Genomic DNA, 27,029 nt, shown 5'->3' with positions numbered 1-27,029 from the left:
ACTGATTCCTTACCCCATCCTACGCAATCCTATGCATGCACATAATCCTGATGTTCCACATTCTCTCCTTCCGAAATCTGATATTGATTCCGTCTATCAAACGTATTTCGTTCGTCCTGGCCACGGCCCCTCTCCACAACCTGTCTACGATCACCTCCGCCACCTCTCGTTCCAGTATAACCTCCTCTTGACCTTCCACTGCCTCGACCACGCTGACTACGCTGTTCACGAAGTACCGGACAATCTTCGGCCCAATGCCCAAACTCCTTACAATAAGCACACTGATCCTCCGCAATATCCGTACGACCATACGATGCGTTTCCTCCACCTCGTCTACCTCTATCATTCCCTCTACCCTGTGTTCCCCGAACCTGTGCCAACATCACCTTCGTTTTCAATTCCTTCGTCTTTTTCTCTACACTTTCTTTAGCCTCCACTTCCTGCCGCTCATAGTACTGAGTCATAGTTAACAAGGACGCAGGGGTCGCCGTGGCCCAGGAACTTTCACTCGACTTCAATCGCTTTGCAATCTCTGGTAGGAGATTAGCCACATACTTATCTACAAACAAATGCCGACCCGTATCATCTGTTAAAGATTGACCACTGTAATCATGAAATGCCTCCTCGAAGCGCGTAAAGAAATCTGAAACCGTTTCATCGGGTTTCTGTTTGCACGACGTTAACATGGTCCAATCAATCTTTTTGGAGGGAACAAGCGTCTTCAATTTATGCAAGATAGCTGCTGGGAGATCTAGTATTAGCTGACAAGGCTTACATGCTGGTGCCCTATCTAAGTCTGCAGCATTTATTTCTTTCCATGTCCCCCCTAAAATCGTTTCATCATTAGTTTTACGAATTTGCCTCCACATATCGGGTGGTAGAATTAGCCCAAAAAACAAATCTATGTCTACAAGAGTCATCACACAAGACGATATAGCCCCCTCCACCCCTTCATAAAATGCCGCCGGATTCTTCCGAAGATCAGGTAAAGAATTTTTCAATGCCATGACATCTGCTCTATTCCATGGCGTATATACCCAATTATACACAAAATACCCTTTCGCATCCTTCGACAACTTATCATCATCCGTACCTTCCCCTTTTGGTGGAACATACAAAGGCGCAGCTTCACGCATAGGCATAACATGCAACGCAGAACTCTTATCTGAACCACGGAGAGAACACTCTTTAGCCTGCCCATCATGCTCCAATTCAGACTCCTTTTGTTTCCTTTTCCGCTCCTCCCGCAATCGAGTTGTCTCATCCCGCAGCTTGATCAATTGCGCAAACAGGTCATCAACATCTGAAAGATCAAAATCACCTTTAGTCAAGTTTTCACGATATACTGACAACACTTTGGGCTCTAACGTATCAGAAAGGTCACGATATGCACTCACAACCTCGTCAGCCAAGGAAGACAGAAAATACATCAATTCAAGATCCGTCCACCCTGTTTCTTCTGATATCAATTGATCCTGAGTAACAGTACGCTTATTCACTTTACGAGCCCAACTGCGTAAATGAGCGGACCTTTCCGCAGTAAACCTGAGAGCAGATACGCCCTTCTTGCCCGACTTATCCTGTCCGTCATCATCAGAATCCACAGCTGGAGCCGTCGGCGTAACGTACGGAGGCGGTGACCGATCTAACAAAGAAAAATCATCAATTTCATTATTAAGGACAGGATAAAGCGGTCGGCGAATAGGAAATTGACCAGTCGTTTGCAAATTACGTTCCCGTTCCTCCCTTTCTTTCTTCTCCTGAGCCTCCTTTTCCTCAAGCTGTAAAGCCTTATCCCGAGCAGCCTTGCGCTGCTCTTTGTCTGCCAAGGCAACCTCACGCTTCATCCGCTCACGCGCCGCTTTCTCCCACATTCGCACGCAATCAAACATGTTTTGTCTAGACCTGCGTTGAAACATACATTGCTCTACAAATTGGATTTTACTCAAATCGTACGACCCGTGTAGGGGCCATTGCAATTCAGGATCGGCCTTGGTGTACTTATGCCACAATTTACTGTACATAATAGGTGGAAGGCCGAATTTGATATACATGTCCCTATTTGGTGTTCCCTCTGGGGGAGACGGCTGTGATTCCGCTAACCTAATTGAGGTACCTTCTCCAAAACAACACATTCCTCGGAGTGTGCTGAAAACAGGCATGTTCAAAAAGTATCACGAAAGCGTGACACCAGACAAAAATGGCACTTACAGTTCTCCACACGATTGTGCCGCTCAAAGGAAAAAAACAAAGTTAGAGAAACATCTCTACATGCCTGCCTATGTGAAGTGCACTACACATATAAGTTCAAAGATCACAAATTCACAATGTTAGCTAACTCAAATCAAAGTTCCTAGAACTCGGCAAGCGTCCAAAGACTACCTCACCGATCACAAATCACAGAATTTCAGTAAGCGTCCGAAGACTACCTTACCGAACACAAATCGCAGAACTTCAGTAAGCGTCCGAAGACTACCTTACCGAACACAAAGCTTACCAAATTCTCAAATGTCCAGGTTCCAACTGCCAAGGTCTTATAAGCCAAATCAGCCAAACGGCACTTTCGCAGCGATGCAGACACTTCAAAGACTCAGTCGGAGACCGGCGCCACCTGGAAGGTCAGATCGGAAGGAAAGGAAAAAACACCGTGGCAGCCAAGACTCGGGTCACTCGTGGCAGCGCGCGCCCATGGCGGGTTTCCAAGCCTTCGTCACGACCTCTCCTTCGGGCATCCGAGTCGCCGATGAGTCCCTTCGTGGTCGCCAATTGAAGTATTTCGGGGTTCCCAAGGCCTACACGCTCCAGAGATTACCCACTTACACACAAGAACTGTTGGCACGGAAACTGTAAAAGGCAAAGAACAAGTTTATTAAGACCCCATGGGGTGGTGGTACACTCAAACAGCACCCTTCGGTAATGCAAGAGGTATCACACCGAACACCGGTGTGACCCCGTTTATATACAATTTTGGGGCAATAAAAGATAGGCGGCACAAGTAAAGACACAGTTTTAGAGACATATATGGTCATCTTTTGGAATACTGCCAGCTCATTGGAGGGTTTCAAACCCACTGGTCAGTTAGCGGCACATTCCTGAAGGTTTACGGGTCAGTGGGAACTGCGCATGTGTGGCTTGACCAGTGCTAAAAATAGCCTGTTGCTGGGCAGACAAGAGTGGTCAGTGGAACGGACAAAGGACTAAAGGGCACGTCGGCCACGAGGCCGCTCATGATCTAAGATGGCCGCTGCAACATTCAAAAATGGCGTTATCGTATATAGCCAAGTTAAGGAGGACAACGTGTAGGTTCAGCTAATCGCTAATCCGAACGGGCCAATTTACGACACTTCTACGGCTTTGCTGCATAATTGACCAAGGGGTCAGAGTGCGAACCTGAATCATGCTGTAAAGTGGACCTGAGACTTGGGTCTCCAAACTGAAGTTAAGGGATTGTCAGAGTTTATATAATGCACAACACTGCACTGCTTGGTACAACCCTGGACCCCTTACAATTGTCCAGAGACAAAGTTGTTTTCTCTGATGATATTTGTGCAGCACACATGACATCTTCTGCTACAGCCTATATAGGCTCAGCTCTCCATTGCTCCTCTTTACTAATCTTATATAGATACTGGCTCTGTCCCTGCTCTCCCTATCAGCCACCAATGTAAAATAAGCCAGAAATGTGCTGCAATATCTGTATTCTAATGAGCTATGACACTGAATAAAGAGAATACACAAAGGCAAGATCTTGTGTTGTGGAAGGATACTCACATGTTCACCAATGAGATTCCCTCTTTTGCTAAAATGTTCAAGGCCCTCAACCACGATTTTGGGTCTGTGCATCCAAAACAGGAAGTTCCACCACCACCAATAGTATTTGCATGGTTAGAACTTTGTGTCTTGGGTTGAACTCTCCTTTATAAGCAATCCATCATAATAGTTCATTCCTTTTATGTTAATTATATTTATATTTCTTTTTATCTTCACTTGCCTATCCTCTAGTTCCTGCCTAGAGTACCCCATTTGAGTACCCCTTCGACTTATCTAGTACGGTTTTGGCCTGGGTGTAGTGTATGTGAAAGGTAGGGCATGCACTAGTGTGTGTGACATGTCCAGATAGTGAAATACAGTGCATTTTCTTGCTTAGCCATCTGCCCATAGGGGTACCTTGAGATTCTGCTATTAGACAATCTCAAATCACCACCGACGACTGAAAGGGCAATTAGTGCTCACCTCTCCCATACATGGACTTACATGCTTCATCCTAGAACACATGTCAAGATGCCTAGCATCCTCCCGTAAGAACATTCAGAGTTCACCCCACTGACATAGGTCATCTAAGTAGCTGATAACCGCAGATGTGTATCACCAATATATGATAGATATATGATAGAATTATAAACATTAAGGTCGATGACAGTGATAGCTCTGAGGAACAATGGATAGTGACAGCAGGAGAACACATTCTAGACATAACATGGACATGTTGCTGAATGCAAACTGTAAATATGCCCTTAAACAGTTAACTCTGGTACAATGTTAGCACCTCTTTTATTATTCATCTGTTTTTCTACACAAACTAGATCCGATAAAAAGTCCTATTTGTATGAGATGACATGTTCCTGAAGCTTATTTCTATTCAATTATATGTGGTTGTCCCAAAATCAAGGAATATTGCACCTATGCTTTTATCACTCTGGAGTGAGCACATACTAGAATAGAAAGTTCCGAGGCCTCTAGTCATGGCATTGCTTGGCTATGTAGCTGACATGTCTAACTCACACATGAAACTAACGGTGCTGTCCCACCTAAGACTTAGCAGAGAAACATACACAACCCTATAACCTGTATCTCAATCCACATATACATGAGGCCCTCTTTATACGTTTCTGGTCAATTCTACTGAGAATGACTTTCATGAAGACCTGGATAAAGGAGATACTCGCCTGACTGATTTGTTGCATTCGATCAGTGTAACAATATTAAAGAGAAACGCTTTACGAACAGCCTGGTAAATAAGAAAAAATTGAAATCACATTCCTATCTGGATCTATAGCACTGTAAGATGTCTCACAGCCCTGGGCTGTGTTAATGATAACATACCTGTAATATAAAATAGCTATAGCAACCTCCAAGTGCAATACTTTGCATTTACAAGGAGTTTACCACAAAGTTTTGTATCTGTATGATAGACGCTAATACAGTGTTTAAAAAGGTGTGCTGGCATTGGGGTGCAAGTAATGGATGGCTAGAACGCCCGGCAGTGCTGGGAGAGCCATTCCTGTAAATTGAAGGGTATAGTTAAAATAATAAGGGGTGAATGAGGCATGCTTAACTTTTCCCATTTTCTACTTCTCCACAATTCTAGTAAATGTTTCCTAGTGGATCATGCAAGAGATGATCTAGATAGTTATATAGGCGCTGGGAGTAGGGCTGCGGGGGGCGTGGGGAGTGGGAGGGGGCTGCTGCTGCAGGAACCCGAAATAACCATGCTGGAGTCCAGATGGCAAATGAGCAATGGAGATATCTTTACATTTTCCTTTATTCTTGTCACATTTGAGTTGCTTTCAAATACAGAGGGCAAATGTCAAATGATGTCTTCAGACAAAATTGGTGCTCATTCTTTAACATGGTGGTTAGTGTTTACATTTCTTTCTAAGGCTCAAAATGAATAGGATTTTGTAGCGTGAACTACCAATCTTGCTGGGGAACTGGGCATGTGAAAGTAAAGACTGTAGGAAATTAGTATTTTCTAATACAAAAACACATTTAAATGCATGTATATTGACTGTACACATATTTCAAAATGTATCAGCATTTAGGAAAGCACTAATGGAGAACCTTTTTTGCAATTCCAAGTGTGATGGAAACAAAAAAGGCACAAAACAAATCAAGAAACGTACTTAATGATTTACCATTAATAAATATTTGCTGAAACCTGATTTTCACACATTGCTTGTGAGCTATACAGTTTTTTCAGTCAAGCTACATGCCATTGTAAATGTTGTGGTCATGTCAATGAAAAATGTGCTTTTTGTAAATGACAATGCACTACCACGCCATACTTTAGTAACATATTCGCTAGTGTGCTCTAAGATGCATCACTAGCTGTACATCATACCCTTACCGCTCCCATTTCCCTAGGGGGTGGGCAGCATTGTGTGCATGCTACCATCGGATCATGGTCCCAACAATAACCTCAATCAATGCTGAACTCGGTGTGCTGCTGCTTCATTGAGACCTGCAGGGCAGTGCTGTCACACTACTCTCCATGATGAGGTGGACATGCTGACAGACACAGTCACAACCATGTCTGGTCCACTTTCTCTCTTGAAGTTACTTGTAATGGTGGAGGAGTGCAAACAACTAGGCAACCTCTCTGTGTGGTGAAGAGATTGGAGTTTGTACTTTTCTCCACGCTTCCAGCTCATAGAGGCTCTGCTTGGTAGTGCACACCTTTATCCCTCGCAGTTTCTGCAAGAATAATGCCACCTCCTCTGTGGTCTCCTACAGGACTAGGGAGTGATGTCTCTCCTTGCTTGTAATAGGAAAGTAGTGGTGTAATTTTCTTATTACAGTCGTGACCTGATATCAAACAATTATTTTGATAAAAAAGACTTCAATGGAGATTACATGTACATAATAATAATCTCCCATATTTTATTCAAATATACTCAGAAAATGACAATAGAAAAGGCTACTTGACACTGAGTGCCCCATTTTCTGGTGCCTAAATGGGCACAAAATGTAGCGTGTACCCTTTCTGAGGGTCATAAAATGGACGGTGCTCATCACAGGCAGGTGTGGTGTAACGGGTTGTAAATTTGGGCATTCTTTGTGCGTCCCAGGTGACTTTAACATTAGTTATACATTTGTATATGAAGGCTTTTAATGAGGACCATCGTCGAGACTTAAAACAAGCTTCTAATAATGATGTACTCTCTAATTAAAGGGCAGTGATCGAGGTGTCTAAGGCATCTAACATTTCTCTCCTCTAACAGATTTGTGAGCCTGCGGGAGGGCCCTGTCAACATTGACGTGGATTCAAAACATAAGGAAGACATAGAAAGCAGCAGAGATTTTGAACAGTTTGAGAAGGAGTTCATGAAAGCCTACATTGAGGATTTAGCGGAAAGAGGTAAGTTTTCAAGGAAACACACGCCCATTTTTATGTCTGTCATAACAGTAGGTAAACTTTCACTTATAAAGAGAACATAAAAATTACCAGTAATTTTGGTTTACAAAGTATGCTGTAAATCTCTGAACGTACATTGTGGAGATTTGCACATTATTTACTGATTCACCGAAGTTTGGAAATGGTATGCGCACGAGTACATTAGATCGACATACATTTCTGAGTGTGCTTGTGATCTCTAACCTTAAGTGTGCACGTGCACATTGGAGAAATACTGTATTCGTTGGATGAAGAAGTTATTGAAATGGAATAAACATCTATTTAATTTCCTGTTTTATCTTTTGGAAAATTGTCCATCCTACATATCCCTCGTGAAAAAGGTGAATATTGGTGCACTGCTGCATAGTACCATGGTCGTGTAAGCTTAAAAGTGCAAATGAAAATACCTGTAAAAAATCATGTTACATTTCTACTATTGTCCACAAAGGTATGACTGTGTGAGAGTTCAACATGCTTCCATTGCATTTCTTCTACCACTCACAAATCCATTTTAGGTCTGGTATTAACAAAGACCTATTGATTTTACTAAAATTAAAGGTATAATATACTTACATGAAGTGGCTTTCAGCCACCTCTCGCCATTCATTACTCTTGCGTCATTCACATTTTGCTTCCGCACATTACAGCCACTGGCTAACTTTACTGAGTGACTGCATTTAGCCCTTTCATAATGAGCACATCCACACACAAGGTAGTTCCCTTCAGTGCCAGAGTTTTTGTTTTTACTTTCATATTACTTTAGTGCTGCTCTTTTTTTGGTAGAACCTGATGTGATGGAAGGGCCCTTTCTACCAGATGGAAGGACCCTTTCTTCCAGATGAAAACACAGGGCACATTTTCAGCTTTGTCAGTTCCTGTCTCCTGCCAATGCTGTTGCAAATTGCTTTTGAAGTGGCTTTTGTTTACTGGCTGCTACTTTTTCACATCATACCAGCAGTTCACAAGAATCCTGAATATAAGCTCATCAGGGTGCTCTATCTTTGCAAACCTAATTTTCTGTCAGCCATTCCTTCTTTCTGTCCTTCTTTATTTATTTTTTTCCTTCTTGGCACTTTCATTTTTTGCTTGCTCCTTTTTTCTTTCTTTCTTTCCCTTTTCTTGCTTTCCTGCCTATCTCTTTCATTTCCTTTTTCTTTCCATCTTTCCTCTTTGCTATTTTATCTTTCCTTCCTTCTTTCTCTTTGTTTCTTTGTTTCTTACATTTTCTTTCTTTCTCCCCTTCTTTCTTTTTAATTTCCTTCTTTTCCCTTTTACCATCATTCATTTGTTTTTTCATTCTTTATTTTTTCCGGTCCATTCCTTTTTCTTTCTTGCCGTCATCTTTCTTTTTCTTTCTTTTCTTTCTTTCATCTTTCCTTCTTTCTTAATTTCCTTCGTTCCTCCTTACTTTATTTCTTCTTTCTTTCCATCTGTCCTTTTTTCTTTCTTTCCTATGTTTTTCTTGCTTCATCTCTTACGTTCCTTCTTTCCTGAAGCCAAGAGGCTGCATCCAATGTCAGATTAATTAGCTTTTATTAAGTCTGTGCTATTTCAGAGCAGCATGTGTGTAACACAGTTATCTATAGGGGTTTTCAGCCAGACTTTGTCAATTACTCTTTAGTGCTGTCATTGACATTTTTCTTCCACCCACTCCAGCATATATCAAGCGCAATGTGTCAGCCCACTTCAGCCATTGGCTAAATTTACTATGAATTATGACTTCCTGCCCTTTCACAAGCAGCGCATCAACACACAAAGTAGTTTCCTCCAGTGCCAAGGAGTACCATAGTAATATGTGCTTTTTGAGACCAAAACAATATTTTTGCCTTTAGCCAATGCTTTTGTGTATATTAAGGAGGGCTTAACAGCTTCCTGAAAAATAAAACAAGATCAATGAAAACAAAACAAGAATTGCCAAAAGGTTGGCAGCCAGCGCCAGACCTACTGGCTTTGCCAATGCTTGCTAAGTAGGTTCAGAATTTACTGCAAGAGTACTACTTCACATACTCTTAAATGCCTTTGTTAATTGGCCCAAAAAGATGTAACATGTAAAATAATATTGAACAATAAAACCAAGACTTACTGCCCTTCCACCCCAGAAATCCTTGGCATCCATGGTGTTCTACACTAGGTCAGTTCTGCATATACCTATCACTCACAAATCTCAACTTTCTTAGAATCAAACAGCACTAAACAGCTTTTCCCAAAATGGCATAGACCCTCTGAGTTGAAAAACAGTCACAAATAGAAAGATGTCTAATTTTAGTCTTCAAAAGCATGATGCCTTTAAACTAATATCCATACTTACCTCCTCATCATGCGAATACATCAAAGTAGCCATCCTTACATACATTCCCCTTTCTACACATAATTTACAGATCATCAAAATCCTCAAAATACTTCATATAACAGATCGCTGCGTATTTCTCTCTGAGTGAAATGCAATCTTCCAACAACATATACTTAGGAAATTTCAACAAACACTGGTGTAAAAACAAACTTAAACTGTATCAGGAATTACTCAGCACCACAAAATTCTTCAATCTGAGTCAACTAATCTCCACCCCTGCTCACACCAAAGGAAGAGTATTAGACTTGATATAAACATTCAGAGAGGTAATCTCTCTCACAAACCCCGTAGAGGCTGAATAGTCAGATCAGTTCACCATACACTTCTCAATTTAATTCAAGGCCAGCTTGTCCCTGAAACCCCAACAAAAGACAAAATTCTAGTCAGGAAATACAGGAACATCTCTGAAAATTCCTTAAAAAATATTCTCATCCATCAACTAGATACCCTGGATTTTAAATCAGACATCAATACCATTACAACTACCTATAAGCGAGAAGTGGACACATTTGTTGACAAGGAAGATCCTAAAAGATGGAAAACTGCCAGAAACCTCCTACTCATGGTTAAATTAAGAGCCTTAAGAAACTCTGGGTTCTCAACAAATCTACTATCAAAAGCATATCGAAACTAAAAGTAGCAAGAAAAACTACAAAACTGCAATACAAAAGGACAAAGCACCACAAATACAGAATCAAACTGATCTTACACAATACTCAGCCAAATTTGTTTAAAAAAATAATTAAAGCGAATACTTCGGAGCCTAAATCGCACTCATGATTCTGGAACAAATTTATGAAAATATAGAAGATGACATACTACATTATTTCCTAGAGCATGAAATACATGGAGCTCATTCAACCTACTAAAACACTTAAATCAAGGAATTATGTCCAGTGCACTATTTCAAGCATCCCTCACTTGCTTCAATAATAAAAAGTAACTTTCTGTTTTTTAGCATCATACTAGTGTGCACTAGTCTATTTCTTCCTATATCAGGGAATGTATCCAAACCGCCTTAAACTAACACAACTCACTGCAAGACTACAAAAATCCAGCTCTAATCCGGAAGCCTTGGAGAACTAAAATCTATTTTGAACAACCCCTGGCTGGGTAAGGTCATCAAAAAGCCATTGCAACACAATTAAACAAATTCAATAAAGACAACCTGTTGCCCTCACTCTCTGAGACAGGATTCAGAATGAGTCCCAGCACTGAAACTGCCACAAATTCTGAATAAAGGAGGTTCTTGCATTCTAACTTTACTCAACTTGATGACAGCCTTCAATATCGTCTATCATGAAATTCTACTGAAAGCAGTTGAAAGCAGAATTGACCTAAAAAGACACAGGGGCATATTACCAAGCAATAGCGATAATTATCGCTATTGCTTGGTTAGAGACAAAAATTTACTGCTGAGCTGCGGCGATGTTTATCGCAGATAAACCTTGGTATTACCAAGGTTTATCGCAAATGCGATAAAAATCGGCCGCAATGCATGAATATCGCTGAAAAGTCCGCAATATTCATGCATTACCGAGCTAATGCTCTTAGCCATGTTATCCACCTCTAATTGGATAACATGGCTAAGAACTGCTCAGGGCAGGTGTTAGTTTTTGGAGATATTCGCGCTTAGCTCGAATATCTCCATAAGTTGGTAATAGGAGATAGCGATGTTAGCGACTATTTCCAGTCGCTAACACCTTGGCATGCCCACTTTGCATGTCATTAGTGATAAATATCACTGACATGCAAAGTGGGGCCCAAGATGGTCGCTATCTCCTACTAGCTGTCGCTAACTGGTGTTAGCGACAGCTAGGTAACAGGGAGATAATTTTATCTCCGCTTTCTTGGCTTTTAAGGCCAAATAAGCGGAGATAAACCATCTTGATAATATGCCCCACAGTTCTCAGCAGGTTTAAATCCTTTCTCTCAAATCAATCCCACCTGGTTGTAGAGTAGTCTTTAGAATGATTGAGCAGTAGAATCCTTGCTGTTTGGGAAGACTTTAAACAAGAATTATGCAAGCAGCTGTGAGGTATTGATGTGTGGTTATTAAAATCATGACACAATGGGTGCAGTGTGTGATCCTCTGCTGAAGAATAAAGACGAATGTTACAGAGCTCCATGTGTGGCATGTTTAATTTGCATGCTCACTGACTGGAGAGAAGGCTACACCTGGTGAAGAGTAAGGGACACGCCAAGAAGAAAGGAAACTTCTCTCCATGAGAGTTTGAAACGCCACAGCTAACTGCTTATGCTGGCATGTGTGCCACAAATCGATGTGAAGCAGTCTGAGGTCAGTGTCTGTGGAGTCAGCCCATACACAGCCCTTGAAAAAGTCGAAGGCCCGACAGGGGAGCGCATTCGAAAAGCCTTCCAGAATGTGCTGATAAGGCTGAAAGGAAAGATATTGGTTTGCGCCTTAACAAATAATCATTATCCATGCAAAGCAAATGCTAAAGGCAGTGATAACCAGGTACAAAAGTAGGAACTTACCGTCACAAGTGAGTGAAGTGTCATACTACATTTGACCAGACATGGAGACCCAAGTATAAACACACAAGTTGTGTTTACAGAAGTTGCAGGTGCTACGGGCTATTCTCCATTGCGGTCGCTTAGACAGCATGTGCCAACTCTATGTCTTCAGAAGAGAGCACGAAATACACAGCAGCTGCATTCCTGAAACCACTACTGCCATCCGACATGAAAAAGAAACAGAACACTGGTGTCAAGTGGGCTGCATGGATAGATACATTTGATGACTTAATAGATGTACTAGAATAAGATGATAAGATCATTAAATAGTTAAAGAACCTTCCTGGTGATGGAGTGAAAGAAGTGATAAGGGAAGTCTCGCCAACTAAAGGAAAATCGTACCAAAAGATAAAAGAAGCTTTGGAAGCCAAGTTCAATCCAATGCCAAATGTCGACTTTATGAAAGATACATCTTCATCCAAGCACAACAACAGGTTGATGAAACAATGGATGAGTTTGTTGAAAGACTTGATACACTCATTCAGCATTGCAAGTTCTATGAATTCACCAACGAAGAACCATGCATCTCAGAATCATTGATGGCTGCCTTTCCAATTCATTTAGAAGGTGCATACTAGAGAAATGCACAGTCTGTGGAAAATACTAATGTCTGCAAGAGCAGAAGAACAAAAAGATGAACAAGCTGCTTAAGTAGAAGTAGGAATGGCCAATCCTGAACCGGCCCTGATTGTGAAAAGCAGGCAGAAGTGAAAACAAGATGCAAGTATGTTGACATCAGCTGTTTGTAAAGACCACGGTTCAAAAAACATCCACCAAGCTAAATGACAAACTTTATTTGATCACTGTCCCAAAATCACACTGAAAGTGAATGGTCAACCAATAACCAGACCCCCCAGGATATAGCGGCATGGATTAGCAAATTTAGCGGCACAAATATGGAAATTTAGCGGCACAAATATGGAAATTTAGCGGCATTTTTGCGGCACTTTATTTTACTCAAAATCATTCATTTTCAGTCTGAAATCAATGGAAACGGTTTCAGCACAATATTCCACTTTGCAATAGGCATGTTTAAAGTGTCTGCAACTCTACAGAAGCACAGCTCTGGTCCTAACCTCGCAGGAAGGAGCTGGATTTCTCCCTGGGATGTTCTAGTGCCCATGTATGTACCCCTGCCAGGTACCACTCCCTCCTTGATCTGTGATGCAGGAAACCTCTTCCTCAGGCACCCTAGGGCACAGGATCCTAGTGGCTGATCCAAATAAGTGAGACAGACTGCATAGGGAGGTCACCTCCTGCTTACTAGCTATTTCACCAATTTGTGTGAATGTACATTATCAGGTGCAATCTTCACCTTTAAAAACCATGCCATGCGCACTGAAAGAGTCAATCTGCAAAGGCCAACAGAATTCTCTTGTTACGTTACTGGCACCCACAGGGTGAAAAGTCATCCACTTGCCGGGAGGAAACTCTCTGATTTTGTTGTTCTCCGGGCCCCCCACTTGCAGGTTTTGTTTTGCTTAATAAAAAATCATAGCTGCCAAGGTTTCAGACTATGTGTGACATTTTCATAATTTTAGTGTAATTATGAGTGACATTTCAACGAATATGAGTGACATTCTCACAAGCAAAATCAAGCAATGAAGATGCGTTAAACATACAACAATTAGAAATTACTATCCACTGAGCAACAAAAAGCTCTAATTATATCTTAAAATTGCTTAGAAGTACCAGAAACGGAAGGCCACTAACGGGACTTAGACTGCATGACAGCAGCGCTCAGCAACAGGGGGCAAGCAGGCACTGTACCTGCTCAGAAGATAATCTCAGCCGCACCATGCAGATTATGCAATATTGATATTGAGTACACAAGGCTGACTTGTGATGGCAGTTCGTTGGAGCAATTGTTGCTGGAGGAAGTAAGAGGATGTTTATGTTTATGTGTAATATTTCATTTGGTTATGTGTGACACTTTGTGATGAATTAAAGACAGCTCTCAATAGCTTTTTTCGGGCAAGTTTCATTTTTTCATAACTTCTTCTTGGAACCAGCCCTTTTTTTAACCTAATGATAGCAGTGCAAATTAAGAACCCGTTTGACAATAGCTTTTACCAATATTTCTTCTCCTTTACAGACCCAAAATGTGTTAACATTCTTGATGGATGCTGAAGTAGTCACCAATTTAACGCTGTGACACTCATTAAAACCAAGTTAGAATGTAACTCAATCTGGAAAATAAAGTCATTAGAGGTAAATATTTAGTCAAAGAACAAAAAGTATACCTCTAACAAATGCACAGCGCTGTTCTTTGGAACGTGATTATTTTTGTAATGACCCCCTAATTATTACGGTCCCAGGATGGCAGCTGTTCCCGGAGCTGCAGTGGGGCTCTGTTTTGCTTATAACGACATGGTACCGAGGGGCCTCTCTCGGCTCCTTGGGTGTGAAATTGAAGGGCGACCAGCGACATCAGAGACACAGTCATTATGCTGTCTGGGGGGCGGGGAAGGTCAGGAGCATGAGAGCCACGATAAAGATATGCCCTCGTCTGACTTCTCTGTGGTGTCCCCATAGCGAAAACAAAACCATGCCCTCTTTGCTTCAGAGGAGCTGCAAAGAAGTACAGCTGCAACTGCCCGGCCATGTCACCAGCGCCTGCCCGGCAGTGGCGAAAACTTGAGTAATTAAAACCGACTGTAAACACTTACTGGAACAACGCGGGTCTTCTCTGTCAAGCCGAACTACACGGTCGTCCGGCTGCCGCGGTGGTGAGCCGCACGGGGTCACCGTGGTGACAGGGTCACGGCCCCACTGGCACACATGATGAGCTGCACCACTGCTAGCAAGACTAAGTTGTATGTGACACGATAACAAGTCAGTCTGCCGAGTTAGCAATAAAATTCAGACCATTAGGAAGCAACTATCTTACGGCTCAACAGCGACACCTAGTGACGTAAGCGCCACATTGCAACCATTAAGAATCCTTAATTATTTCCTTTATTCACGGAGACCCTTTTTAGCGGCCAAATCAGCAAATATCGCGGCCATCGCGCTAATCTGCCGATTTCGCGATTTTTTTGTGAATCGCGAAATGCTGGAGGGTCTGAATAACTTTTACTGTAAGCAGTGGTGCCTCGATTAACATCATGCTCATGGAAAAGTTTAACAGCCTGTCCCTTGTACTTCGCCTTACTCCGTCAGGCTGAAAGGCATACATGTGGGCTGCTTCTGGACCACTGCAGAGTCAAGGGTCATTCCATGCAAACATGCTATGCATCAAAACGACATTGGTGCAAGTGCCAATCCATGTCCTTTCAAGAAACTTCAACCAGTGCATGCCTACTCACCTTTGCCATTGCTGCTGACATAGAACTGATATCTCTCAACTACAACCTTCGTACTCAGTCTGAAACTGTAAGTCAGTTCCTGTTGTTTCATGGTTGAGTGAAACTCAGGACAATAAAAGTGCAACATCATATTAATGAGGGCGTTCACTCTGTTTACACAACAGCACCGGAGAGTTGCTTTTCACTGTTGCAAGGATTTGCACACAGACCTAGGACATTAGTGAATTGTGGTATACCAGAAACTCACCTCAGTACCTAGAAAACCCCAACCAGATAGCAATCAGTGTCCCATTAGCTCTTCGACCTATAGCTAAGTAATCAATGATTAGACAACCTAGAACATGCGACTTAGGACCATCTCAGGAATGGTGGGAAGTGAGAACACTCTTGTGTTATACTCTCATGCCAGTCCACAACAGGAGTAAAAAAGAGACACAGTAAGGTTAAAATATTTATTTTAACGACGTGATCTCCTCATGCGCAGTATTTTAGTCAACATAAACAGACATATGATTAAAAATAATATGGTCAGCATGGTTACAACTCCATAAAATACAAAAGGAGGAATTATATTACAATGATAGTGCAAACAGGTGATACAGCGCCTAGTTTAAACACCCTTCCTATATAGGAACTATGTATTATAAGCTATAGAAGGTCTCTTGAGCTTGTTTTGGGGGACCCCATTACCTTCCGCTCAGTAAGTGTAAATTACATCTGGATCGGCAAGTCTCTCTGCATCCCCGGAATCTTCCAAGTGTGTGTAATTATGCCAAGTGTGCTATGATACGGGCATCAGAATCTTGCTCGGCTCGCAGCTGCCAAAATGTTGTATCTAAAATGTGTTTCACGGACATGCCGATAAACAGGCTCACATGTTATTATAACCTTGGTGGCTCAGCACTCACTGTATAGACTGGGTGCACTATGTATGTCTAAAGATGTCGAAAAACAAACCTTTTCTCATGTACAGACCTTCGTGAAAGCTAACTTGCAAAAACAGCTAAGCAGTGTTGTGTGCAAATAGCAGCAAAAGGTAAAATGGCGTTTAAACTTCTAATACGCCATGCTAACATAACATGCACGCAAAAAAAGTGCCCTAAACCATAATACACCCTCCCTTGTTCGGGGAATGCACAATAACTGGGGCAAGCTTCATAGAACGCAGAGTTCTAGTTCGAATGAGACAGAACCAAGTTCAGGAATTTTGCCAAACTTGAGAATTGGGAATAAAAAAGTCAGTGAACCCAATCACGGGCAGCCATGGTGAGAAAAAAAGACCTCAAACCTGTAAGGAATAATGAAGACATTAAAAGCAAAAATGTTCATGAGTTCAGTACGTGTTTATGAAGCGTGAAAAAAATCTGTACTTCAATTCAACAGCGTATAAGCACCGTACATTGCAACTGCCTCCAGTAGGAAGTCGTTGTTATCATCCATGAACATTTCAGCCATCCAATTAGGTAAAGGGAAAGAACATACATGTTCCTTGATTGCCAGATTCTCTAGTACCTTCAGAGGACAACTCGGGCTTACTTCAAGATAACTGTGCGCCAGAAAGTCATTGGCCGCAGTCCAAATGTTCTAATTGCCTAGAACCCCATGAGCTGCTGAGCAGGACATAATCCTGGGACTAGAACAATCTAGTTCATGAGGAATTAAAGGACTCATTAGTAGATTAAAATCCAGGTCAGGAGACACTGTGTTGCAGAGACACAAATCAAGGGCCCATTCAAATCCACAATCCAGGCAATGGAAAACAGGCTGCACGCAAGTGAAAAATGAAAACCGGAAAGATAAACCATACACCACACTCAATCGCCAGAGGCAGCGATCCATAGTACTCTAGCATCTGGTTACGAAGGTGGAGCAGGCGGAACAGATCGTTGTGGGGCACAGACTGTGCATCCATTTTGCAGTAAACAAATTAACAGCAGTATGCCCGCGCCTAAAGCCAGAAGCAAAGGGAAACCGCCAAAGACACTCAAAAAAATTGAATAAAAAAATGCAGGGATCACATCAAATATAGTTTGAAATGAGATCACAAGACCAGAACATACTACTTTAAAAAAAAAGTGCCAGGCCAGTGGTCGACGAGGCATATAAGATTGTGTGAATCAAAGCACCGAAATGCAGGGGCAGCTCTGTGTTTAACAAGGCATTTACCTCAGTACGAGTATTTGCAATGTGAAGGATGAATGTCTCACGTGCAGATGTAAGGGGGACTTCCTTCTGGGTCAAAAGAGCTCATATTCGACTCATCTTGTTGAACTCTGCTTTCAAGGTCGAAATAGAGGGCCAGATGTAAACATCGAGCCTGCCATGCGGTGGAGGAAAGAACAACACATTCTTGCAGCAAATTATATGCTGGGAAACCGTAACAATATAAGGAATTTCAGCATGCATCCCACAACACTCTTCATTATTTAATAATAAATAACTACCGTTTGCAAGCAATGTGAATGTCGGTGTAATGGCCGGGACTGGAGTACCATTCAGAACACAGGCTAAGTTTGGTGCAAGCACATTACAAGAACCGTGCAATTGAAGATTTCTGCATGTTAATGAATGATCTAGTTTCGTGGTGCAATCTTCGCCATTTAAATAAACTTCCTTTCCATCCCTCAAACACCTATTTGTGAATGGGAGATTCCAGACCTCATGAAGATAAGCTCCACCCAGGGTCTCAAACCTGCCTATCGCATAGTGTTTCATGCAGGACTCAAATTTGAAAAGGAGAAAAGGTAGAGTTATCAACCCATGGATGAGCCAAACTGCTGAATTGGATTCCACTACTGAAAAGGGTAAAGGTTCTAACTTTTCAATATACAACAGTGAAAACGTGGCATCCTTCATTGACATAAATTGTTGTTTAAGAGTCAATTTGAAAGGCAGAAATAATAAACTCATGTTCATGTAATCCCATGAAACTTGACCATTTTTCAAAGTTTGTAGGGTCCATGCAAACTGCATAACAGAACACAATTGATTTTGCCCTTGATACAGTACGGCAACTTCTTCCTGTACAATATCAACTACAGATGACACAATATTATCTAGAGTGTAAATTCGGGCAGAAAGGGTGTTAATGCTATTACCTACAACGGCAAGCACTTCTTCTAAATTGGCCTGATCAATAGCTCTAAGCCTAGAAGCTGCTTCAATTTGTGACAGTTTCCAAACCTCATTGTAAGCAGCTCATATCCATCTTTTCGATCTGCCTGCGGCAAATCATTTAAATCAACAGTGTCAGTGAGCTTGGATAAATGAAGCTTAACAGACGCTAAGGATGAATGTCTGATCTAACTCTGGCATAATTTGCCTACAGAATAGGTGGTGACCGAATGTTGAGTCTGAAAACGGGGATCAACTCTAACCTCTGTATAGCCAGGGGTCAGACCCAGAAAACAGTGCTGGCAGGAATCTGGACTTTTTTTCCATAGCAACCAGCCTTCGGGACAAATGCTGGAAATATTAAAGAGGAATTTCTTAACAGGGCCTGTATGTGACTAAGGGAATTACTGGTATAATTATTCCAATGGGGAAACTAAGACAAATCAGGTAATGAAGGAGCATTTAATTTTTTAGAAGTAGCCAATCCAAAGCAGGTGGTTTGTGAAATAGTGTAATTCAGAAACAACATATGGTTTGGGATGAGACATGCACGATGCAAAGCCTCAGTGCTGTGCACTTGCCACCTTTTAGAACCCCAAACGGATTTAAGATCAATAGTATCTTTCCACAGATCACAGCCCCCAACAGCCAACTGATCAGTAAAGGACTTCGAATACAGTAATTTAGTGTGCGTAAGTCTAACCTTGGAAGAGGACTTCTCAGTCAACTTAAAATAAAACGCATTAGGGTTTGATTGATCAACATCAGTAAAATAGGTCAACTTTTTCAAAAATGTTTTTGAGCTGTCTTCCGCCGGTGCGGGACAGTGCTCCCACTGTGTGTAGTTTACCACATTTCTAAAGGAATTTGTCTTATGCAGAAAGTGATTGCCAAAATGCTGGTAACAGCACAAATCACCATAGTTTGCGGATACCAAATATAAATCTTCAGCATCGAAAGCAGCATAATATTTCAAATCAGAAAACAAAGCTACTACAGCTTTAACGTCCCAGTCATCAGGGCGAATATTTTGTTTAACCACATCCCCCATAGAAACACGGAGTATATTGGAAACATTAATAACCTCTGTGGGACCATGAATCTTTACAGCATCCCATCTAAAACAGGCCAAGCAGTTATATTCACAAATGTCTGCTCCTTCTTCATGATGTGCGAAGAGGTGTGGGGAGCCAAAGTTACATCAATCATTTTAATTGAAGTTCTTTCTTGATAAAATGGAAAAAATACACCACAAATCCTATGGACATGAATAAAAAAAGTGCAATAAGCACCAGCCAAATGTAAGACCAAGGAGGAATAGAAAAATGTTTTTTAAACCAGGTAGCAAAAATCAAAACTTTTGAAGGGGCTTGAATGTGGAAAAGCCAGTGTCAAATGAAAAACGAGACTGATTAGCCACATGGGTCTCCAAATCAGGCATAGACAAGTCAGTGGTGTAAGTATATTCAGTGTCATTAAGAGGATCACCAGCAGGTTGATTCAATAAAGGATTCATAAGTGGACTCATTTCAATGGCAACATCAGGCCCGACGACAGGATCCGGGGCCAAAACAGAGTGTCGCACCATTGCTGGACACAAAATCGCAGGCGTCATACTATAGACAATCGGCCACCCTGTGTGGTCTGACATTGTCAATTGAAATGTACCTGTTCCCCTTTCATCCAGGAAGAGGAGGTAAAATGACTGTTCTTCTACCCTGCACACCAAGTACGGCAACTGGAGCTCGATAGGAAGGACCAAATTCTTTCTTGTTCTTGATTTTCTCTCGGACCAGTCTCCAACTTGGGGTAGCCAGCCAACTACCCGAATCTGACCTGGAGGGCAAGTGTTCCTTTGCAAGACTGTCTCTGGTCTTTTGTAGGTTCTGCAAAACATTAGAATGTTCATCTACGTCAAAGGATGGGGCTCCCACCACCATGTCTAGACCATCAAGATCCTGAACAAACATCTTGATGCCAAACAGCATTTCGTATGGGGTCCGCCCACCCAGAAACCTTCTAGCGAGATTATTTAGTGCACGTTGTACGCTATTGAGATAGGTTAACCAGTCTCTGCCAGCACCTAAAACTTGCGCTGTCAAGGATTGCTTTAAGTCACGGTTCATTCGCTCCACAACACTTTTACCCTCAGGCCCGTATGGAGATGAAAATTTACCCTGGACCCCCAATGAAGCCATGGCATCTTTGTATGCCTTAGAGGCGAATGCTGGACCCTGGTCTGAACTGAAGGTACCACATGCAAAAATTCCCACAAACACACGCAAATCCCTTACGACAGTTCTAGAATCAGCTCTCCTTTGAGGCCACACCCAGACAAAGGGCGTGCAAGAGTCAACTGCTACTAAGATGTACTTATACGCAGTATCAGAGGAGAAAGGAACGCAGTGATCTAAATAAACACACGCAAGTGGTTTATTAGATATGTACAACTGAGTCTGGGGTGGGCGTGCAGCAGAGGAAGGTTTAATTTGCTAACAAATGCCCCATTGAAGGACAAAATCACGTGTCTGTTTGTAGAAACCCTGCCACCAGTATCGTTGCTGGAGACGAGACACAGTAACTGACACAACGGCATGCGCCAAAGCCATCCTGGCGTGGGCTGTGTAATCAAAGCCTGTCTGCGGTCCGCGTTGGGAATCAACCTGTCACCAATGTTGTTAATTCTCACATAACAAACTTTATCAGGACTTAAATGATAAGAGTATTTACAAGGGAAACCCTTAGGGTAGTTACATCCCTTCTCTGTTGCGGCAATAGCTGCCAAGATGTCATCATCAATCTAACTTTTGGAACGTGTAACCGCTGCCACTGCAAATGTTGCAACTGCTGTCTTCACAGCCTCATCCGCGAGACAGCTGCCAACAGCGTGAACCCCAACACACTGATGACCAAGAGTATGAATTAAAAAAATTAGTGGGAGTCGTTCTTTGAGCTCAGCCACTCGAACCCAGATCATTTTATGTTTTATTGTGCAACCCTTGGAGTCACGATAATTATTTTGAGTCCAGAAGGGTAGATTGCCATTGTAAGACGGAACACAGTAGTAAGAGTCACTCAAAATAAGAGTAGTCACACTAGGATTGGCGTACTCCAATGCTAGCATCAGAGGACGAAGTTCTGGCAACTGGCTGGTACAGTCCCCTAATGTCTGTGTATCCACGACATCGGACTTAAATTCACCATCCACCATTGTACCAACCACAATTGCGCAGGCCGAAGAATACGCGTGTTTTGAATCTGTAGCTGCTTGCCACTGCCATCAGTTTAAATTATACAGCGGAAATCCTCAAGTGGGCGCATAGTCAGAGGAGCAGGATGAACAAATTCATACTGCAAGTACTCTTGGGTCTCCAGGGAGGAATCACAAATGAGCGTGACATCCGGGGATGTCAAGGATGTAGCCCACTGTATCCACCGTGGGTGCAAAGCTTTTGAATTCAGTACACTGGCTTTCATCAATGCTCTAGGGCAGGATACAGAGTAGTAACCAAAATGTGTTTTCCCTGCAACAGTGCACTTTCCTTAAGAATTGCCATTTGCACTGCTGTCAAAATATTTTTCACAGTGGAAAACCGCAACTCAGCCAAAGTGTACAAGTGTGACTTGTAAGCGATAGGGACTGTGTTACCCTCATTAAAAGTGAGGTACGTGAAACCCATCGCCCCTGGCATGATTCTTATTACCAGGTTGGTGTGGTTATCACGAGTCAACAAGAATTTAATTCAAGAAGATCAGCCTGCAAAGATTGCAAGATGGCTGAATGTTCTGGCAGCCAGTACGATTTGGAAAAAGAAGGTTGTAACAACGCATAAAGCGGCTTGATACGCTGGGCATATTCCGGAATGTAGGTGCGACCGAAATTCAAAAAGCCCAGTAAAGATTGTAGCTTTTTCAGTCTTGTGGGAGCTCACAAAAGTGCTCATCTCTCCAGGAAGTGAGGTGCCAAACCTCTACCTTCATTGTTGAGCTCATAGCTCAGGAACAACACTGTGTACTTGTAATGGTTTCCAGACTGGTTCTGCAGGAGCGTCAGGAACTTGGAGAGTAGTCCTCAGTCGTCCCCCACGTGCCGTCCGACTCCAATAGGTTCTAGAGTATCGGTTGGCACGCCAGGGGAAAACAGGGAAACAAAACAAGGAAAGGTAGGGGAAAAAGATAGTAGATCCTGAAAGTGGCACCTCTGTGTGGACTCTGGAGGAGGAGACAGGCTGTAAGGAAAGAAGAAGGTTACAACCTATACTCTGCTATATGTTTGTATACATCTCAAATGCATATCTAACACCTACCACAGTAATAGTCTGAGTTTTGGAATGTCAAAGGCGGGTAAATCTGGTGTTGACTCCCTGTGCAATAAAAAAGACAAAGATTATGACATTCGTCCTCGAACATAGGCTAGTACGTGTAAGAATATTTCTGTAAAGCTCATCTCGTGAATTATGAAGAACACTTGGCTAGGACCTCACCCTATTCCAATGTATATACACAGCGTACCTGCCAATAGTATCACAAGCTTGTTACATCCATCAATCACCACTGATAGGAATATAAGAGAGGCAGCGCTACGCGCTGTTACAGTGATTCTGGTAGCCGAGAAGCACAACTCACCAAACACTGGTCCATGCAAGTGCCCCAAAGGAAGGATCACAGCAAACGGCCAAAGGGAAGGCTAAATAGGGAGGTTCACTTAGCGGGAGGCAGCTTCGGCCACTAGACCTAATTCGAATGTGCAGCAGGCAGTACTCGGCCAGGTGACGGGGTAAGACCCGGCCGTCGGGCGGAGCAGCAAGGCAAAAGGGTATGGAGAAGGCAGCACCCGGCCGGACTACGGAGTGAGACCCGGCAGTAAGGCGGAGCACCAGGATAGGGGAGAGTGGATGAAGCAGCACCCAGCCGGGCTACGGAGTGAGACCCGGCAGCCAGGCGGAGCACCAGGGCAGAGGGGAAAAAACGGGAGAAAACAATAGTGCAACAAACACGAATTACAGCAAACGTGTTCCGAGAAATCCCTTGAGGGAAACACAAAAAAGGCCCCACACAAAACGCGGTAAATAGAACCGCCAGGGATAGAGCGGGCTTCGGAGGAGCCGAACGCCGGTACGAAGGATTGGACGATTATGGCCGGAAACACCACACACACACAACCGTAAGTCAGGCAACCGCTACGGGGACGGAAGAACAGGAAAGGAGCACATAGCTAGAACGCAAAGCGGCGTTCTGGTGCATCGATGCTCCTTAAATAGAAGCCAAGGACATTAGCAGGTAAAGGAGCACCTGGCGCCTCGATGGGGACCTCGGGCATGACAGTACTCTGCAAGGTGTGATTTTGCAAATTTAAATTTATAGTGGCCATAATTCGTCGTCTGTGAGATAAATATCATCAACATACGAACATGCATCTGCGTTGAATCTCTCCAGGAGAGAGGCAATGCAGGCGGCAAAAACGCCAGGGCTATTCGTGTAGCCCATAGCCAATCGAAGGAATTGGCGCTGTTTGCCACCACTTGTGAAGCGGTCCATTGACCACTGAGAGAGGACAGATTGTGGGCAAAAAGACCATTGGATATGTCAAGTGTGGTTTTAAACCTTTTACACACAAGACTATCCACACGAGCAGAACTGTGAGTATTCTGCACAGCACACGTACGACAATGTGAGTTTAAGTGGCGGTACTCCAATACCAAACGGTACGAGCCATCTGGCTTGGTCACAGTAAAAAGTGAGTTATTCATCGGAGACAGTCATTTCAATTACATCTTGATATTCTAATTGTTCAAGCATTTCCGCAACGGAGGCTTTTGCTTCTCATCGCATGGGGTAATGTAAATGTAAATGTAAATGTGGGTTTACCTGTAAAGCGCACTGCGACTCCATAGAGTATCCTGGCGCTGAAGACCGCTGGGGAACCCGTCCTGGTTTTCCCTGTGAGATGGTCCTTTTCTGGGTATCTCAAAGGTGAAACCAGGCATCCCCGGCGTCTGCGGGGGGGCCGTTGTAGAGATGAGGCAAGCTTAATGCCCAGTGTGGCCGAGTGTGTTCCCTGGTTAGAGTAGGCAACGAGGCGAGAATTATCAAGTCCGTTTGACCCTGGTCCACGACCCTACCGCGTCGGGAATTGAACCCTGGTCCTGGGCGTTCTCTGCTTACGGGTCTGCCGCCTCTAACCAGTGAGCCACACCACAACCACTAATGGGGTTGAGACTGTGGAATCGACCGCAAGGGAATCTCATGTCGAGGGGAAAATTTGTCCCATCCACAGTGAGTACGGTACAACGCCGGCGCAAGCGTCTTAGCCCAATCGTCTGCAAACTGCAGAGCCTGCTCCTTTGGTACTTTGTGCGTGAAAGTGGGGAGGATTACCTCCTCCCTTGTGGAGCAGCTAAGACAAAGGATGGGGGCCAATCGACTTCCGCCAACAAAATATCATAGATAGTTGTCAGATTTTCCCCCCAAAAAACATTTATGGTACGTTCTATGTCACCTTTAATTACAAGGACAATTTCACAAAGTCTGTCAGGTGGAGCCACTCTAGTGTCAGCTGTCTCAACTACAAGGAAGATGTCAGTCACTGTCACCTTCAATAGTGGACGCAGCGCCTCTCGAACAATAGTAATCTCCGCCGCGCTGTCCAGCAGCGTCAGCGGCTATGTCAGATTCCGAAGCTGCGTTCTCACTATCTGTGGCATATCGCGCTGTTACCGCAGCAACTTTCTTCCTTTGAAACTGGGGCCTTTGACACGGAGCATCGTCCTGCTTGCCTTTTCCGTCAGCCTTACGAGGCTGCTCACGGCTCTGTTGAGCACCTTGACCTCTGCCGCCACCTCTTCCACCGGTGGCTGTGACCGATGTTTCCTGCAAAGAGCGAGGAGAACATTGTTCAGGAACCTGAAATCTATCAAGTGACTTAATAGTACTGCGGTCGCGCAACTCATATGTACGCTCAACAGGGGCAGGTGTAGGTGAAGCGGGACGGGACCCCTGTTTCTGCTGCTTCCCCTGTTTTTCGTTCTTACTCCAATTTTGTTTCTATACCTTTGGGCAGTCATCTTTATCAGATGACGCTTGTTGAGTTTGCTGCTGTTTCTCTTTCTTAGTGAAAGGCTTAACACCCAAACTATTACGGCCAACGGTCTTATAAGCCTCCGTAATAATTTTCGGTAATTGACGGGGTTTGTCTGCGTCGGGGACAACACACAAAGCATTAGAGACCTGGAAACTTACTGCATTCCCCTTGAAATTAGCAAGGACGAGATCGAGTACCATGTCAAACGCTCCCACAAGTCGCATTCCCAACTCCACAGCCGCCTCTGGTCCGTATTCATCCTGAAAACGCTTGATCACAGAGGGCAGGACAGTCATTGATGCGGTACCAAAGCACCTAGTATAGACTTCCGCAAAAATCACACCCCAAGTTGTACATTCATTTACGTCTGGCACTAAGTCTTTCTGCAAACTAACTGTGAGGATCCTGTGCTTCTCCACAGGACTAGTATTCAGGAATACTGCTTCCAGTTGGTCGAATTTCTCGGCAAGCCAAAAAGGCATCTGGTCTTTATCCTGGGGACGCTTGCCCATGACCGCATTAACCATGACTGGACTAAGCTTCAGCCGGCCACCGCCAACTGGATGCGCCACACCACCCGGGGCCCCACCAGGGAGGTTGTGGGTAATGTAATGAAACAGACCCCTAATAACTGCTACTGCAGAGGCATACAGGGGTCTACGTTGTATAGCTGATAGCTGCCCCGCCTGAGGATGCGGGGTGTAAGCAGCTAAAACAGACCAAGTAGCGCCTGGAATTGACAACAGCCCTTGTCTGACCACTGTAAGAACGTGAGGGAGGGTGCCATTAAACCAAACTGCATGCTGCCCAGCAGAAATCAGAAATTCCACTGACCGATATGGAGCGTACACAGCAGGAGCATCAGCAGGGGTGTAAGTGTGAAAAACACCAGTATTAGCATCTACCGCGGGAAACGTAACCTATGAGTAATACAACTCAAAAGGGTACACCGCATCAGCTGAAACAACAAAGACCACTGCCTGTCCCTCTAAAGAATCGAGGTATTCCTGCAAATAATTCTGCACAGCCACACAACTGTGTGCTGGGATATCAACTGCAGCCATATCGAACCAGTAATAGAGAAGTACAATGCAATAGAATAAGGCACCACTGGGTAGTAATTCAAACAGAAAACCGTTTTAAATTAACAAGCTTGAAGAAACCTATGTAACTATAGGTAGGTTTTATCCGTCACTATTGTCAACCAGAAACAATAGTGAGGGGGTCGTAGTCTGATATAAGCACTACTCAAGTGTCTCACAATAAGACCACACTCGTTGGCGGTGCCACGTTGCAAGGATTTCTGCTCATACATAGAACTGTGCACAGAGACCTAAGACATTAGTGAATTGTGGTGTACCATAAACTCACCTCAGTACCTAGAAAACCCCAACTAGCTAGCAATCAGTGTCACATTAGCTCTTCATCCTATACCAAAGTAACTAATGATTAGACAACCTAGAA

At 43.3% G+C, this 27,029-nt stretch overlaps 1 protein-coding gene across 1 annotated transcript in view; it reads left to right on the top strand.

Moving 5' to 3' along the window:
• Positions 1-27,029, top strand: part of LRRC2 (leucine rich repeat containing 2) — a 1,061,896-nt gene that overhangs the window by 965,412 nt on the left and 69,455 nt on the right. The window contains exon 8 of the mRNA XM_086961157.1: positions 7,002-7,138. Coding sequence (XP_086817283.1) covers positions 7,002-7,138 — 137 coding nt within the window. The remainder of the gene's footprint in view (positions 1-7,001; positions 7,139-27,029) is intronic.

The sequence above is a fragment of the Lissotriton vulgaris genome, chromosome 3_1, assembly GCF_964263255.1.
Source record: "Lissotriton vulgaris chromosome 3_1, aLisVul1.2, whole genome shotgun sequence".
NCBI classification, from domain to species: Eukaryota; Metazoa; Chordata; class Amphibia; order Caudata; family Salamandridae; genus Lissotriton; species Lissotriton vulgaris.
The sequence above is the reverse complement of the archived record's forward strand: the minus strand, read 5'-3'. Positions and strand labels throughout refer to the sequence as shown.